This window comes from Leptopilina boulardi, unplaced genomic scaffold (assembly GCF_019393585.1).
Source record: "Leptopilina boulardi isolate dan_hultmark-lab unplaced genomic scaffold, ZJU_Lbou_2.1 LbouV2_55, whole genome shotgun sequence".
Taxonomy (NCBI): domain Eukaryota; kingdom Metazoa; phylum Arthropoda; class Insecta; order Hymenoptera; family Figitidae; genus Leptopilina; species Leptopilina boulardi.
This window is the reverse complement of record NW_026138000.1, coordinates 1,359,890-1,378,072: the sequence shown is the minus strand read 5'-3', so window position 1 is coordinate 1,378,072 and position 18,183 is coordinate 1,359,890. Positions and strand designations below refer to the sequence as shown.

General features: G+C 27.6%; 1 protein-coding gene across 8 annotated transcripts in view; it reads right to left on the bottom strand.

Annotated features, from left to right (window-relative positions):
* Positions 1–3,833: 3,833 nt before the first annotated feature.
* Positions 3,834–18,183, bottom strand: part of LOC127290134 (2-oxoglutarate dehydrogenase complex component E1) — a 32,928-nt gene continuing 18,578 nt past the window's right edge. For 3 of the 8 annotated variants that reach the window (XM_051318524.1, XM_051318521.1, XM_051318523.1), the window contains 11 exons: positions 16,128–16,230; positions 14,536–14,598; positions 13,266–13,521; positions 12,538–12,772; positions 12,098–12,458; positions 10,184–10,972; positions 9,920–10,098; positions 7,971–8,405; positions 7,287–7,441; positions 5,916–6,041; positions 3,834–5,467 (listed from right to left, as the gene is read on the bottom strand). In XM_051318524.1, coding sequence (XP_051174481.1) covers positions 5,368–5,467; positions 5,916–6,041; positions 7,287–7,441; positions 7,971–8,405; positions 9,920–10,098; positions 10,184–10,972; positions 12,098–12,458; positions 12,538–12,772; positions 13,266–13,521; positions 14,536–14,598; positions 16,128–16,230 — 2,802 coding nt within the window. In that variant the 3' untranslated portion in view covers positions 3,834–5,367. The remainder of the gene's footprint in view (positions 5,468–5,915; positions 6,042–7,286; positions 7,442–7,970; positions 8,406–9,919; positions 10,099–10,183; positions 10,973–12,097; positions 12,459–12,537; positions 12,773–13,265; positions 13,522–14,535; positions 14,599–16,127; positions 16,231–18,183) is intronic. The other 5 variants (XM_051318526.1, XM_051318527.1, XM_051318525.1 and 2 more) reach the window with 5 other exon arrangements.

Here is an 18,183-nt window from a genome sequence, read left to right as displayed (position 1 = left end):
CACAATAGGCTTCATTAAGGTGCTTTTATACTATCTTAGTTTTTGACGGATAAGGGTACGGTCACACTATCTCATGCATGCACTATGCATGCATGCAGAAATATTTGTCCGGTCACAGTTCAACAAAATCTAGTAAATGTTTAGTAACTTTCTAGTTACAACCGAAATTTTTGGAAAATTACTAGAAAGTTACTAAACATACACTAGATTTCATTGAAGTGTGACCAGACAAATGTTTCTGCATGCATGAGATAGTGTGACCGTACTCTAATGCATTTTCACTGTATTTTATTGGCTCTAATAATATTCCATTTTCACGGTGGAAATGAAATATTTGTCAGAGCCAATAAAATTCAGTGAAAAATGCATTTCTCGCCAAAAACCAAGAAAGTATAAAAGCATCTTTAAGCCAAACCAGAATATAAAGTCGAATACGAGAACAGTACATGAGATAGAAAAGGACAGAATTAGCATCTATTCTTTTCTATCTCACTTTCCAGTTTTCTATTCCCGTATCCGTTAATTCTTTCGGCTTTTGTTTATTCATGTCCTTAGGTTACTTCTACAAGAACTTTTTTCATCGACATGAAGGCCTGAGCAGAATAGAAACGTAACCGGAATCGTAATCGCAAACGCAACCGGAAGAATGAGTTAGAGAAGGGTAGACATATTGTTTGTTCTTCTTCAACTCATTATTCCGGTTGCGTTTGCGATTAAGGCCAAAGCAGAATAGATTCTTGAACGGGAACGCAACCTTGAACGGAAACGTAAGAATGAGTGAGAAAAGAATAAAGATATTTGTTATCCTTCTCTTACTCATTCTTACGTTTCCGTTTACGATTGCGTTCCCGTTCAAGAATCTATTCTGCTTAGGCCTTTACGATTCCGGTTACGTTTCTATTCTGGGTTGGCCTTGAACAAAACTTTGCAATGTCGATGAAAAAAAAAGTTCTTGTAGAAACAGCTTTATGTTGAACATGACATAAAAAGAGCCTATTGTGGACGTAGCTTTACAATAACGTCTATTCTCACAATTTTATTGTTAAAACAGATTTTGAGAACATCTTACACAGCTTACAATTTACTTCAAAATTCGAACGCATAATATATTTGTTTTATATAAAAAAAAAATATATGTGAAAGAATTTGAAAGAATCCAAAAAAATTATTGTTAGTATCTTATGTAATATACACAAAATTGCGGATTCAAAAAACGGATTGAAAAGTATTAAAAAACAAATTTTTTATATAAAAAACAAGTATTCGTTTTCATAGAATTTCTATCGAAAATTATTGATAGTATTTATACGCAATATACACAAAATCGCGGATTTAAAAAACAGATTGAAAAGTATTAAAAAAATTTTTCTTTCAAATTTTTTAAGGGGATCGAATTACTTTTAGGGAAAATATATATATTTTTATAGTGGAAAAAAAACTTATAGGTTATGTTTTTTTTTGTTAAATAACTTGTATGGCGTAGCCAAGTTTCAGAACTTTCATAGAGGTTATGTTTATGATTGTTTTACCATATTTAAACTATCATAAACATAACCTATTTTTTTTTTTTGCTTCTTAGATGCGCGCTTTCTTCATCGCACCCTCAACATATTTAAAAATCATAAAAATGGTGATTCAAAATTATGATTGCATTTAAATACATCGAAAATAGTCAAATAAAATTTTGCAGAAAATCTCAGCTGCTTTAAAATATCGACGAAAACGTTATTTTTAGGGTTCCGTACACCTTCGATGTACCGACGGAGACCTTATGAAAAAGACTCTTGCGTCCGTCTTAGCTTTGTGTCCCCCCCCCACCTTAACTTCTACATTTTTGTATATGAATTCCTTTTTGGTTGATAAGGGCGCACTCACACCTTTTGGCTGCCTGCCTGCCTGCAGGAGTTGTCATGGCAACGTGAAGGAGTAACAGAGATAGTAAATTTAAATTTGAATTTTCTCTCTCTGTTACTCCTACACGTTGCCATGACAACTCCTGCAGGCAGGCAGGCATCCAAAAGGTGTGAGTGCGCCCTAAATTCTTGCAACCTGCGTTTTGGTCACGCCTACCTCCCTTTCCAATCATCGATATATCGATATAGGCCAAAGCGCAGGTTGCAAGAATTTATCCACCAAAAAGGAAGAAGCTCTTGCTATTTTAGGTAGACTATATGTCGTACTTCGTGGGCATCAATTTTATTCTTTTAAAGTACATCACTATTACTATAAGAATATAACCATTATACTTATTTAGTTAGGACTTACTTAAAACTAAAAAAGCATTATTTCATACTTTAATAGGTAAACGAAATTGTATACTAATAAAGGATAAAGCAGTTTGGTGCTAAAATACTTAGTTTATTTTTTCCGTGTTAAGAACTGCCATTTAGTACACATACGTATTTTTACGTGTAGATTACAGGAAAAATATAGCGAGACAGATTGGATTTGATGGCTACGAGCTAGAAATGAAAGAAATCGGGTTTTTTTTCGAAAAAATTACCCTGTCCCCCCCCCCCCCCCCTTTGCCTTCTACATTTTTTTGTATATGAAGAAGTGCAATTTAGTACACATACGTATTTTCACGCGCGTAGATTACAGGAAAATTATAGGGAAACTGATTGGATTTGATAGAAGTCGGTAGACAATCACGGTTGAGCTTAGGATAAGTTCGATTGGGCCTTGCGCAATATGCCGATAATTCGTGAATAGGTACTCAGTAGGCAGTCACGGTTGAGCTTACGATAAGTTCAATTGTAGCTTACATATATGCGGTAATTAGTGAGTTAAATATTTAGCCATGTTATTTATTGAGACACATGATCATACGAAACAATATTTTTGGCAAAAAATTGTAACACAAATTTCACATTGAATGAAAGTAACAAAAAATAAAAATTAAACAAAGTAGATATTTAAATGTGTTTCTTTATTTATATATCTTTATTTATTTATAAAAAAAAAAAAGTTTATTATTGTTGGTGTACGGAACCCTTGAATTAGTGCGAGTGTAACTCGCATTTTTTTTTTTATTTAAAAAAATTTCAAAAAAAAATCTAGAAAAATTAGAACTTACTTCAAATTTAATAAACAATTTTAAGGGACAATTAACATAATAAGGCAAAATAAAAAGTAGAAAAATTCGGTGGTACTTACAATTTTAATGAGTTCAACAGAATCTACAATGTGCAGTTGAAGTTTCTAATCTTTTTTTTTTTTTTTTTTACTCAAAAACGAAATAAAATACAATTCACTATAATAATAATATTATTAATAATAATAATAATCATAATTAAGAGCCTGACACGACCGTTATAATTGAGAATCACACCGACAATTAAAACATTTATTTCACTAAATCTACTTAATGCGGACAAAAAAAATAAAATAAAACTGCGTTTTCTTGACTTTTTGCCCTGAGCTTACACAAGTACATTTTGTTTTCTTTTTCAATTAAAAAAAAAGAAAAGAATCTTGGCTTCCGTTACCCGCAGTCGCCAAATCGAATTCCTTTTTTCCGTTTAGCTTATACATAAATATATAATATTTGCATCTTTTTCAACGCAAAAAAAACAGCAAAAAAATAATAAAAAATAAAATGTTAAAAGAAATATAATATTTAAATACTGTGCCTTTTTGCAGACTCTGAGTTTCTCTAGACAAAAAGAAAAAAAGAAACAAAAGTTACTAAAAAAAAAGAGATAAAAAATAAATTTAAAAAAAAATTAAGTTTTAAAATATTAAATTTTTATTAAAAACTGCGCTGTTAAAAAAAAGTTCAAAAATAAAATTAAAATGTTTCAAATTCGCGAGTTTATTCACCGTTTATTGAATATATTTTTTTTTTTTTTTTTTTTTTTACTTTTTTCTCTTTTTCTTCATCTCAGAAATAAATAATATGCGCCAATCATTTAATTTTTTCACACAAAAAACACAGCGACTGTAAAAATTTTAATTGATTGGCTCAAAAATTTTTTTTTTTTTTATTTTTCAGATCCAAAAAAAAAAAACACTCGCACTATTTTTTTTACAATAAATCTCGATCGCAGAAACGATGCAGTTTTTTTTTTTTTTGTTTGTTTGTTTGCTTTTTCGTTTTTAAGTTAAAAATAATACTTTCATAGTCGTCACCGATTTCTAAGACAATATAATAATAATTATATAGATAACAGAGCAAATTATAATCATTATATTTGCACTTGAGTTCATTTTATATAGAAAGAAGAGTACAAATTTCACTTTTTTGCTTTTTCTTTTCTTCCTCGTTTTTTCATTTTTGTTTCTCTCTAAATTATTTTGTTTGTTTTTTATTATTTATAGACTATTATCATTAAATAATGTTTGTTAGTTTGATTAGTAAGCTTAAAATTATTCAATGAATTTTTTTTGGAAAATTTATTCTCACTCTCTCTCTCTCTTTCTTTTTTTTCTTTCTCGCTTTCTTTCACTCTTTTTGAATTTTTTTTTAAATTTAACTGTAATTTTTTCTTACAATAATTTTACGAGTTAATTTTAATTTTGAATAAAATATTTAGACAAAAAAAAAATCTTAATTTTTAAAATAAAGAAAATAGTAAAGTAACATTAAAGATTTATTTTAATTTTAACTAAATTTTAATTAAAGTAAACAAAAAAAAAAAAAAGGAAAATTAATTTCAAATTGATTCCAAATAATTGAAAAAAATTTTACTGTTTTTTTTTTTCTAATTTTGATCAAAATAATCCGAAGTTTCAATTTAAAAAATTTTTTTTAAATTGCAAATATTTTTTACGCAAAAATTGACTGAAAAAATTAATTTTTTTTTTTGCAAAAATCGCCCGAAATTAATATTTTTTTTTTTTGTAAATCAAAAACTCGTAAAATTACATAGAAAAAATTATCATTTGAGTATTTTGAGAAAATTAATAAAACAAAAAAAAAGGAACTAGTTTATTTTCTTTGGATTAAGCAAATAATTCAGAGACATAAAATTCTAGGGAAAGGAAAGGGGGGGAATTTTTTTTTTTTTGGGGGGTTCGGGGTAAGAAAAAAGGGAAAATTGTACTTTTCGTAAAAATTAAATAATCTTACACACGGTACTAATGCCAGGGCACTAAAAAAAAAAAAAGGAAATTTTTTTTTTTTAATTATTTCCACGAGGATGGTCTCTCTCTCTCTCTCTCTCTCTCTCTCTTTCATTCGGTTTTTTTTTCTTTTCTTCTTTTATGTATGTTCACGAGACATATGAAACAATGTCCGTTTTTCTATTTTTTTTTTTTTTTTTTTTCTCATCATAACAAATATTAATATTTCGACGAATAAATAAACTTCGCTACAATTCTAAAGGGGGGATTTTGGGCGGGGGAGGGAGAAAAAAAACATTTAAATTATAAAGTTAACGCGTCGTCCAACAATTGTTTTAATTCTCTCGTATGTTGGGCTTTACTTCCGGTTGCTGGTGATGCTGCCGTTGGACGTCCAACATACCTGGAAGGAGGGAAAAAATATATTTATTTTTTCTTCTAATTTTTCGAAAAACTAAAAAATTAATATTTATTTTTATTACTATTTTTTCCTTGTAAATTTTTGAATTATTTCTCATTTTTCTATATTTATTTATTTTTTTTTTTTTAAATACGTTTCTTTCCTTTTTTTTATTCTAAACTAAGTTTTTTCTTTTTCATTCTAAATTCAGTTTTTTTTATTTTTATTCTAAATTAATTTTTTTTTCTTTTTTATTCTAAATTTAGTTTTTTTTTTATTTTTCTTTTTTATTCTAAATTAAATTTTCTTATTATACTTATATTCGAAAAAAAAAATTAATTTCCTATTTAGTAATTTATTTTCGTAAAAAAATTTTTTTTTCTTTCTTTTCAAAGAAAGAGATTTAATTTCTATTTTTTCTTTCTTTTCTTTTTTTTTTCTTTTTAATTACCTCGTGATTCTTTCGACTGGTTTTGTCGATTCCTCAGCTTGTGATTCGAGAGTCGGTTTCTTGTCCTCTGCCTTTGAGGACGAGAACAATGTACCAAACCATCCCTCGCTTTTAGAATCTTCATTACTGCAACACGGCCCAAATTTTTCACTTCTTATATAAAATTTTATTTTTTTACTATGCAATTATTCTTTAATTTTTTTGTTTTTGCTATTTTTAGTGCCAAAAAAGAATTTAATTAAATATAAATTGTATACAAGTGCGCTTAACAAGCTTTTCAAATGTAAGTGACAAATATTTTTAAACACAACAAAGAAGCATTTTACATATTGTTTTTTTTTCTATTTTTAATTAATGATAAATTAAATTAAAGTAAAAAAACATGGGCCATATAAACAGTAAAATTTCAGATTCAATGATTTTTTTTATCTCTCTTTTTTGTTTTCAAAAAAAAAAAGGAACTCTTTCCTTTTTTTCAATTTCTATTTTTTTTTTTTTTTTTTTTTTTTTTTGTTCTTTATTTATTTTATATTTATCCCAGCGAAATTTTTTTTTTTTTTTTATATAATTATTTTGTTCCCTTTATTTTTATATAAATAAATAGATAAATTGATATTTATTAAAAATCTTTTTTCGAATAAAAAATTATTGAAATAAAAAAAAAAAAATTTTTTTTGTGCAAACTAATGAAGAAAATGAGAACAAAAAAAAATTTTTATGCACTTTTTTCCAGAAAGAGAAATCATTGACTCTTTTCAAAGAAAGAAAACATAATAATGATAATAATAATAATAATAATAACAATAATAAAAATGAATAAAAATAATAAAAATTTGTAAAATGAGAAAAATTTCAAAAAATGAATGTACAAAGAATACAAAGGAAAAAATGTACAAAATAATAATAATATTAATAATAATAATAATAATTAATTATTTAAATAATTGAATAATAATAATAATAATAATAATAATAATAATAATAATAACAATAATAACAATAATAACAATAATATTAATATAATAAAATTAGTAATAAATTATTATTTAAATAATTATTAAATGAAAAATAAAAATAATAAATTTGTTTATAAAAAAAATTTTACGATTAAAATAAAAAAATATATATATATATTTAAAATTCAAAAAAATAAAACAGAAGCAAAAAACGAAAATAATTAAATAAGCGAAAGAAATTAATAAAAAAAAAATAAATTATTTTATTTAAAAAAAAAAAAATAGAAAAACATTGTTCACTTACCTTGTAAAAAAAAAAAAAAATTAGTAAATTAATTTAAAAAAACAAAAAAAAATGAGTGCAATAAAATAAATATAAAATAATATCGAGAAAAAAAAAAAATAATCAACTTACGAAGATGTCCTCGATCCATTAAGAGCAGTATTAAATCTCGGTTGAACATAATTCCACGCTCCTTGATTTTTATGTTCCTCCTGGCACCAAATAAGTTCAGCTGATGGATATTTCTCAGCTTCCTTTTTAACAAGATCGTAGGGGAACGGCGAAATCTTCAAAAAAGAAAGTAAAATTTTTTAATTCAAAAAAGAAATAATCTAAATTCCAAATTATTAACAACAACAAAAAAAAACAAATATGATCGAATAACCAAGTAGAAAAAAAAAGATTTTGGCGCGAATTTAAAAAATTCCAATTACAATATTTTTCCAATAATTTTCCTATTGGTCAATTTTAAAAATCGCGCCAATTTCTTTTTTTTAGGTTATGTTTGTTCGAAAATTTTGCAATTTCGGTCAAATTTCGGAAATAATTTTTTTGTTTTTTTCTTTGTAATTAATTATTGTATAATTTTTTTTTAATTATTGCTCAAAATAAAGAAAGTAATTTAATTTTTATAATAATAATAATAATAATAATAATAATTTTATTTAGAAATATATTATTATTATTATTATTTATTTGAGTCAACTAATAATTTTACTAGAAATATTAAAAATAAAATTATTTTTACTATTATTTATAATTTTAATTATTATTTTTATTTATTTATCAATTTTTTTTTTTTTTTTTGCCAAATACCTGTTCGACACGTGCAATTGCAATTTTATCGTCGAGTCCACGTTCATTTCTCGATTTTTTCAAATCATAATAAACTTTGCCCGAGCAGAATATAATTCTCTTCACTGAATTTGGACAATTTGCAGCGACGCCTTCCTCTGGTATTATACGTAAAAATTGTGTATTCTCCGTCATTAAATCAAAACTCGATCTTGCCTCAGGATGTCTCAATAATGATTTTGGTGTCATTATTATTAATGGCTTACGGAATGGTAGGGCAATTTGACGACGTAATATGTGAAATAAATTCGCTGGCGTTGTACAATTTGCAACAATCCAATTGATATCATGTAATTGACGTACGGCGAATTCCTCACTTTCAGGTGGGAAATAATCGGGATCATCGGCTGACATTTGCAAGAAACGTTCGAGACGAGCGCTCGAATGCTCAGGACCCTGTGAGGATGAAGAGAAAACAAAAAAACAAACTTCAAAAAAAAAAATTTTTTAGTCATATGGGAAATGGAAAAAGATTTCCTAAAGCATAAAACTTGTTATCCTTAGGCACAATATTTCATTAGGTATAGGGCTTTCTTAGGCACAATTATTTTTTAGACATTAAACCTAAGCCTTATGCCTAAGGAAGCCTTAAACCTAAGCCATATGCCTAAGCTTCCTTAGGCACAATACTTCATTAGGTATAGGGCGTCCAAGGCACAATTATTTTTTAGACATTTCTTCCTTAGGCACAAGGCTTCGTTAGGCACATGACTTAGGCACTATATTTCCTTAGGCATAAGGAGCAAATAATTAGCAAATAATTATGCCTAAGAAAGCCTTAGGCCTAAGGAAACCTAGTGCCTAAGAAAGCCTAGAGCCTAAGGAAGCTTTGTGTCTAAGGATGCTTTATGCCAAAAAATATTGTGTCTAAGGAAACCTTGTGACAAAGGAAGCTTAGTGCCTAATGAAGCCTTGTGCCTAAGGAAGCGTAGTGCCTAAGGAAGCTTAGTGCCTAAGGAAGCTTAGTGCCTAAGGAAGCTTAGTGCCTAAGGAAGCTTAGTGCCTAAGGAAGCTTAGTGCCTAAGGAAGCTTAGTGCCTAATGTAGCCTTGTGCCCAGGGAATAAGGCTTCCTTAGCACAAGGCTTCGTTAGGCACAAGACTTAGGCTCAAAACTTCCTTAGGCTCTAGGCTTCTTTAGGCACTAGGTTTCCTTAAGCATAAGGCTTACTTAGACTCAAGGCTTCCTTAAGCTTAAGACTTCTTTAGGTGTAAGGCTTTCTTAAGAGTAAGGCTTTCTCAGGAACAAGGTTTCCTTAAGCATAAGGCTTAGGCTCAAGGCTTCCTTAGGCATAAGACGTTCTTTGGGACAAAACTTCCTTAGGCATAAGGCTTAGGCTCAAGGCTTCCTTAGATATAAGACGTACTTAGGTACAAAGTTTCCTTAAGCCTTACGCCAAAGGAAACCTTGTGCCTAATGAAGCCTTAAGCCTAACCCTTATGCTTAAGGAAACCTTGTGCCTAAGGCCTAAGCTTAGGCTCAAGGTTTCCTTAGGCACAAGGTTTGTTTAGGCATAAGGCTTAGGCTCAAGGCTTCCTTAGACATAAGACGTAATTAAGCACAAGGTTTCCTTAAGCATAAGGCTTAGGCTCAAGGCTTTCTTAGGCATAAGGCGTACTTAGGCTCAAGGCTTCCTTAGGCATAAAACCTTCTTAGACATAAGGCTTAAGCTTAGCGTTTTGGCTTCGTGAGTAATTTTTTAACTCAATTTAACATATCAAACAACCACATTCTCCTCCTCCAATCTTCATAATATTTAGATACAATACTTAGGCATAAGACTATTTGTGTTTCAAAATGAAATTTATATTTAAAATAAGAGAAACAGTATAAAGAATAATATTTAGTGAAAAAAGAAAGAAAAAATCGCCAATATGATAAGAATAAGCGTTATAAGAGAAAAAAAATTACCTGTCCTTCCAAACCATGTGGTTGGAGCATAACAAGTCCAGATTGTCGAACCCATTTTGCTTGTCCACTGCTGATGAATTGATCAATAATGCATTGTGCCGTATTATTAAAATCACCAAATTGCGCTTCCCAAATAACAAGAGCATTTGGATTCGTCATTGAGTAACCCAATTCGAAACCTATGGTAATAAGAAAAAAAACCCATTTTTGCAAATAGAAATAAAAATTACATCAAAATTGAGACAAAAATTTCTATTTTCTCACCTAATACTCCATATTCTGACAATGAACTATTGCAAACTGTGTACGGTGCTTGATCAGGATAAAGATAACACAATGGTCTATATGTTGCTTTATCAACAGTTTGATGATGAAGTACATGATGTCTATGTGAAAATGTCCCTCTTTCAACGTCCTGTCCCGATAATCTTACATGAATACCCTCCTTTAGCAACGATCCAAATGCCATTGCTTCACCTAAAGCCCAATCCACTGTTCTCGATTCAACCATCTCCAAACGACCACGTAATATTCTTTCAATACCCTTATGTATAACAAATTCAGCAGCATTTGGTGGTGGTGATGAAAATTTCTTACCAATATGGACCAATGTATCTTCTTTAACGCCAGTTGGCGATACTTTTAATGGATCTTTACCTTCAAAAAATCCTGACCACGGTGAATCTAACCAATCTTTATATTTAATATGTGTCTCTTGTTTTGCATTACCATATGCTTCTTCACAAATTTTTTCATATTTATCCTTAACATCTTTAACCTCCTCGGGTGTTACAACATTTTCTTTAACCAATTGTCCAGAATATTTATCAAGAACACGTGGTGTATTTTTAATTTTACGATACATAAGAGGTTGAGTAAACATTGGTTCATCTGCTTCATTATGTCCATTACGACGATATGAGACAATGTCAATGACAACGTCTTTGTGGAATGTTGAACGCCATTCGGCAGCCATTTTACAAACGTGCATCACTGCTTCGGGATCGTCGGAATTTACGTGGAAAATAGGAGCGTTCACCACTCTTGCCACGTCTGGTTTTTTTTTGAAAAGAAAGAATAAAAATTAGTTTTCTACTTTTCTTCTTTGCAAGATACATCAAACAACCATATTCTCCTTCTCCAATTATTGTAATGTCGATAAATTTAATTAAATCCATCTGTCCGTCCGTCCGTCGTTCCCAACCCACTCTTAATAAAAAGGACTAAGGAATTCCTTAGGCACAAGGTTTTCTTAGGCTCGAGGGTTTCTTAAGCGCAATGCTTAGGCTCAAGGCTTCCTTAGGCATAAGACGTACTTAGGCACAAGGATTCCTTAGACTCAAGGCTTCCTTAGACATAAGACGTACTTAAGTACAAAGTTTCCTTAAGCCTTACGCCAAAGAAAACCTTGTGCCTAAAGAAGCCTTAAGTCTAACCCTTATGCTTAAGGAAACCTTGTGCCTAAGGCCTAGGCTTAGGCTCAACGCTTCCTTAGGAACAAGCTTTCCTTAGGCGTAAGGCTTCCTTAGGCATAAGACGTAATTAAGCACAAGGTTTCCTTAAGCATAAGGAATAGGCTCAAGGCTATCTTAAACATAAGACGTACTTAGGTACAAAGTTTCCTTAAGCCTTACGCCAAAGAAAACCTTGTGCTTAAATAAGCCTTATGCCTGAGCCTAATGCTTAAGAGAACCTTGTGCCTAAGGCCTAGGCTCAAAGTTTCCTTATGCCTTACGCCAAAGAAAACCTTGTGCCTAAAGAAGCCTTAAGCCTAACCCTTATGCTTAAGGAAACCTTGTGCCTAAGGGCTAGGCTTAGGCTCAAGGCTTCCTTAGGCATAAGACGTACTTAAGCACAAGGTTTCCTTAAGCATAAGGCTTAGGCTCAAGGCTTCCTTAGGAACAAGGTTTCCTTAGGCTCAAGGCTTCCTTGGGCATAACACGTACTTAAGCACAAGGTTTCCTTAAGCATAAGGCTTAGGCTCAAGGCTTCCTTAGGCATAAGACGTACTTAGGCTTAAGGCTTCCTTAGGCATAAGACCTTAGACATAAGGCTTAGCGTTTTGTCTTCGTGAGTAATTTTTAACTCAATTTAAAATATCAAACAACCACATTCTCCTCCTCCAATCTTCTTCTTTTTCTTAATAATTATAACTAATAAAAAATATTCATAATTTACCTGTACAATAAGGCGATGATCGTGAATGTCGTGGATCGGTGGTGAATCCAATTTGATTGTTAGCAACAATATGAATTGTTCCATGGGTGGTGTAATCGGGCAAATCGGATAGATGCATTGTCTCAAAAACAATACCCTGACCACAAAATGCTGCATCACCGTGCAATAATATGGACATTACTTTTTTACCCTCACCATCGCCACGATAAAATTGTTCGGCTCTTGTTTTACCCTGAACAATTGGATCGACAGCCTCAAGATGTGAGGGATTTGCAACAACTGCTAAACGTATATTTTTATTTGTTACACGATTTAAACGTTCGATATACGTTCCTAAATGATATTTAACATCACCGGAGCCCTAGAATTCAAATTTTTTCTGTCATTACTAGACGAAAAAAAGAAAGAAAATTGAATGGAAATAAGAATTTTTTACGCACATCATCAGCGGCTTCCAGGGCAGCAAATTGTGTGAATATTTGACTAAGTGGTTTACGGCAAACATTAGCCAAAACATTGAGTCGTCCTCTATGGGGCATTCCCATTACAATTGACTCAACTCCCAATTCTGTGGATTTATCAATAACTTGTTTCATCGCTGGAATTAGAATTTCACAGCCTTCAAGACCAAATCTCTTTTCTGAGGTCCATTTCTTTGCAAGGAACGCCTCGAATCTGATAAATTCAATAAATATTTGTTTTAATTTAATTTTTTCAATTTTAATTTATTACTGTAGCTTCTAGAAAAGTCGATGAGGAATTTTTTTTTGCCCTATTGGCAACAATGAGTATTGCATCAACTGTTGACCGACCTTTACAAAAGCCAATTTGATTCTCGGATAAACTATTTTCGCCTACCAGGACTTCCGGAAGTCATATTATTAGGATTCTCAGATAGACTGTTTTCGCCTACCAGAACTTCGAAAAATCATATCGATTCTTAGAAATACTGTTTTCGTCTATCAGAATTTTCTCAAATCTCTACAAAATCATTCCCACTAGAAGTTTAACCATCGTATCCAATAAACATATTGTTCTAAACTGTGTGTTATTATCTAGAGGTTTATCTCCTTTTCTAAGGAGGAAAAATTCACCAACATTCTATTGGTGCAGAATTTTTCATTTAACAGAAAATTTTAGTTTTAATTAACTGAATTTTTATACATACCCAGTGGCTCGTGTTAATCGTGCCAAAATTAATCGTTTTTCATCGTTGGTAATTTCCATAACACCAGGAGTCTCCATTTTTTGTCGAATCCAATTACATTGCTCAAGTGAATTGATGAACATAAATTCAACTCCAATATGTCCACAATATGTGGATTCAAGTCGTTTTAAAATTTCTCTTAGTGGTAATGATTTTTCCTTGCCACCGATGAATGTCGTTGATGGCAATTTAAAAACTCTATCCATATCCGATTCCTCTATTAGATTTTTGTTTGCCAAGAAGGGAATAAAAAAAAAAAAAATTTTGTAAATTAATTTTTAACAGAGCAAAAAAAAAAGAGGAAAGGCATTTTTTGAGAATAAATTCTCACAATATCCCTCTTTTCACCTTTTTGCACACACACAAATGAATCAAGATTTAAAGCAATGAAGAAGACATGAAATTTTACAAGAAAAAAAAAACAAGAGAATTTTAATTGAGAAAAAAAAATAAATAAAAACTGATACTGAAAATGTTTAAGGCGACTAATAAAAATGAGAGGATTGTTTTTTTTTTTTTTTTTTGAAAGAAAAGAAATTTATCAATTTTTTCCCCTACGATTTTTTTTCCAATACACCTGAAAATCATGCAAATTCAAAAAAGGTGGAAAAAAATTATTTTTGTGAGTTTTGTTTCGACAAAAGCAAGTGAAAGGAAAACCAAAAATTGTTAATGACAATCAAAAACAAAAAAAAAGAAAGAAAACTAACAAAACAAAAATTTGCCTGGGGAAATGTAAATAAATATAAAAAGTGGAAGTAAAAATAAAAAAAAAAATGATAAAAAATATAAAAAAATAAATAAAAATAAAAAATTGGTAAAAAATAAAAAAAATGCGAAAACGAAAAATGAAATGAAGAAAGAAAGGAGAGAATTTGGTTAGTCAAAATTTGTGAAAAAGCAAAAAAACACCTTTTGAAAATTTTGTTCTATACAAAAGGACAAAAAAACAGACAAATAAAAATTTTATTTACAAAAAGAAAAATTAAAAAAGAAAGACAGATATATATATATAAAAATAGATAAAGAATAAACGCTTGCCTAAAATCGTAAAAATACACCCCAAGCATTTTCCATGAGACTTAATACACAATTATTCGATTTCAGATTATCCTGAAAAACGAGCCACTTCCGTAATAATAATCTAGCAAAAAATAAAAAGAAATTGCCCAATTTTTTTTTTTTTTTTTTGTTTCCATTTTTTTTTTCTTTTGAATTATTTCTTACATACTTTTCATAAGTGCCGCTACACGATTTCGTAGATCTTGAGCGTAAGTGGTCCGCGGATTCTTTCCTGTGGACATTTAATATTCTTCGGCTCAAAAACTATATATTTACTTTTTTTTTTTTTTTTTAAATAATAATAAAACTTGATCCAATTAACAGTGTTTTTTTCTTACGAATTTTTCTCGTTTTAAAAAATTTTTTTAAATAATTCACAAAATCCTACTTGATTCTTAAAAAATAAAAAATAAAATTTTTCCTTAAAAAATTTTCTTTTTAGTAGCAGAAATTTAAAAAAATATTACTGTCTCTCATTGGTAAAATGGATGAAGGAATAAAGAAAAATATAAATTCGGAACGTATAAAAATTTAGTGTACCAAAAAAAAATGCGTCCCAAAATTTTAAAATATATATATAAAAAAAAAAGTATAAATAAAAAAACTTTTTTAATGGAATTTGAAAAAAAGATAAAATTCTGAAAGATGGGGATGAAAAAATGGAACTTGCAGGGAAATAAAAAAAATTAATAAATAAAGGGAAGAATGAAACAGTAATCAAGGCAAAAAAAAAAAAAAAAAAAAAAAATGAAGGAAAAATAAAAAATAAATTTTTTAATATTTTACAAATTAAAAAAATACAAAAAAAGTTTTAAAAATATTTTTAAAATACAAGAAAATTTTTTTTTAAATATTTAAATATTTAAAAAATACAAAAAAAATTGTTTAAAAATATTTAAATATTTTAAAAAATACAAAAAAGTTTTATTTTAAATATTTAAATATTTAAAAAATACAAAAAAAGTACAAAAATATTTTTAAAATACAAAAAAATTATTAAATATTTAAAAAATTAAAAAAAAAAATACAAAAAAAGTTTAAAAAATTAAAAAAAAATGTTTAAAATCAAAAAATAAATAAATAAAAAAACTAATCGAGCGAGGATTAAAGATGCGGAATATTGGATATGATAATTTAAAATGATTATACTTGTGAGAGATGTGATAATTGAAAAAAATGATTATCAGAAACCGATCAGCCTGTGAATATGTTTTTTAAACATTAAATTAAATTGCTGTAAATTTCCTCTCTCTTTTGCAACGAGGAAAACTAGTTTTTAACTAATTATTTTTTAAATAAATTTTTTTTACATTCTTTTAAAATTAAAACTTTTAAATTAAAAATCTTTTATATTAAATTTTTGAAATGATTCTAAATAAATAAATATTTTTAATTTTTTTTTGTAATTTTCAAATGCCTTAATAAATAAAATTAAAATATTTCTAAATAAATAAAATTCTTTTCTAAATTTTTTTTTAAATTAAAATATTTAAAATAATTCTAAATAAATATATAAAAATGTTTTTTTATTTTAAAATTATTTTCTTTTATTTAAAAAATTACTTTTTTTTGTTTTAAATTTTTAAAAAACTGATTTACATTTTTTAATTGCATTTTTTTTTTTTTTTTGAGGCTGAGGGGTTTTTGAATATAAAAAGATTTCTTAATACTATATATATATATGAAAAAATATTGTGGACTCCTTTCTCTCTCTCTCTCTCTCTCTCCAACAATTTGAAGAAAATCGCAAATAAAGCTTACCAAATGAGTAATAATTATAGAGCAACTCTTGAGGATGTCTATCATCAAGATCAGCACTGTTGATGCCAAGTGGGTCCAATTTAGCGATATGATGACCACGAATCTGTCAATTTAATGCCACTATTCATACGCATCATTTTTTATTTATTTTTTTTTTGCAAATTTTTAATTCAGTTATTTTTTTTCCAAATTAGAACATATTTTTCATTTCAACATTAAAAACAGTTTTAACAAAATTTTATATCCAGAAAAATTTTTTTTTCATTCCTTTAAGTAAAGAAACGATTTGAAATATTTATTTTTAAATTTTTCATTATTTAAATTCTCAGTTTTTTTTTTTTTTAAATAAATTGAAAAGTAACAATTTTATTTTTTTTTTTTTTGCAAAATGTTTTCTTTCGAAATTCTTATTAATAATTTCCTTTCTAAAATGTTTTTTTAAATGTATTATTGGTTAATTTTTTTTTTTAAATTAGTTTCTAATTGATTCTAAAATAAGTTTAAAAATTCAAAATTAACAAAAAAATTGAGTTTTTTTTTAATTATTTTCGGATCAAAAAAATAAAATGGAAAATATCTCAAAGAAAAATTTTAAAAATTTAAAAAAATAAAAAATTTAAAAAAATTCGAATTTCAAGTATTTTGAAAGAAAACATTCAGTAGCTAATTATATTTTTCAGAAAAAAAATAATTATAATTATTTATTTATTTTTATAATTTAATAATTATAATTATATTTTTCAGAAAAAAAATAATTATAATTATTTTTTTTCTGAAAAATATAATTAGCTACTGAATAGTATAAATTATGAATTATAATTATAATATTCGAGAAAGCGGAAAAATATCCCGTCAAATGGGTGATCATTTTTTTTTTTTTTTTTTTTTTTTTTCAATGGGAAAAAATCCCAAAAATTTGGCACCTAACACCTCCCAAGTAAACAAAAATTAATAGAAGAAAAATAAAGAAAGGAAAAGAATTCAATGCATCACAATAAAATTTCATGCATATTATTATATGTGGCGTTTAAAAAAAAAAAAAAAAAAAAAACATAAATCATGCAAACTACAAATACAAGTAAAAGAAAGCAGACATGCAATTTTTTTTTACTCCCTCCTAGTTTTTTTTTCCACTAAATATAGGGGGAAAAAAATTTACGTTCGTTTTTATTTCTTCTTAACCCTAAAGAGATATTGTAAAAGCAAAGGCGCTTAAAAAGAATGGCTATTTGTGAATTTTGTCACATTTACATTTTCAGTATCAGCGATCGATGATTTTTCAAAACGAGCCTAGAATTTCTTTTTTTTTTTTTTTTTTTGATTTTGAAATTAAAATTTTTTTAGAAAATTTAATATTTTTATTAGAATTTTTTTTTTAAATTAATTTTAAATTATAGATAATTATCAATTAATTATCAACAATTAATAATTATTTAATAATTAATTTAAAAATAATTAATTTTTTTTTATTTCAATTTCCTTTTTTATAACTAATTAAATTTAATTAATTAATTTTAATTAAATTTTTCTAAAATTATTTAAAAAAAAAAAATTAATTTCTAAAAATAAAAAAAGGGAAATTGATTTATTAAAATAAACAAAAAGTTTAGAAATAAAAAAAGAAAATATTAATAAAAAGTAAATAAATAAATAAAAAAAAAAATATTCAACAATCTCAATGGCCCGAGATTGAAAGTATATGTAAGAATTAAAAGTCATTGCATCATTCGAGGCTCATTGACTTGGCGGAAATAGGAAAAAATTAAATGATGACGTAATAATGATTACTCGTAATGTTTTAAGACATTTCGAGAAATTTTAGTGAATTAATAAGGAAAAAGGAGAAAAATCAGAGTAGAAAATAAAATAACCTAAAATATAAATCGAATATCCGATCGATATATCGAAAAATCGATCAATATATCGTTTAATCCATCTATCGAATATCTGATCGATATATCGTTTAATCGATCTATCGAATATTTGATCGATATATCGCTTAATCGATCTATCGAATATCTGATCGATATAGCGAAAAATCGTTTGATATCTTGCT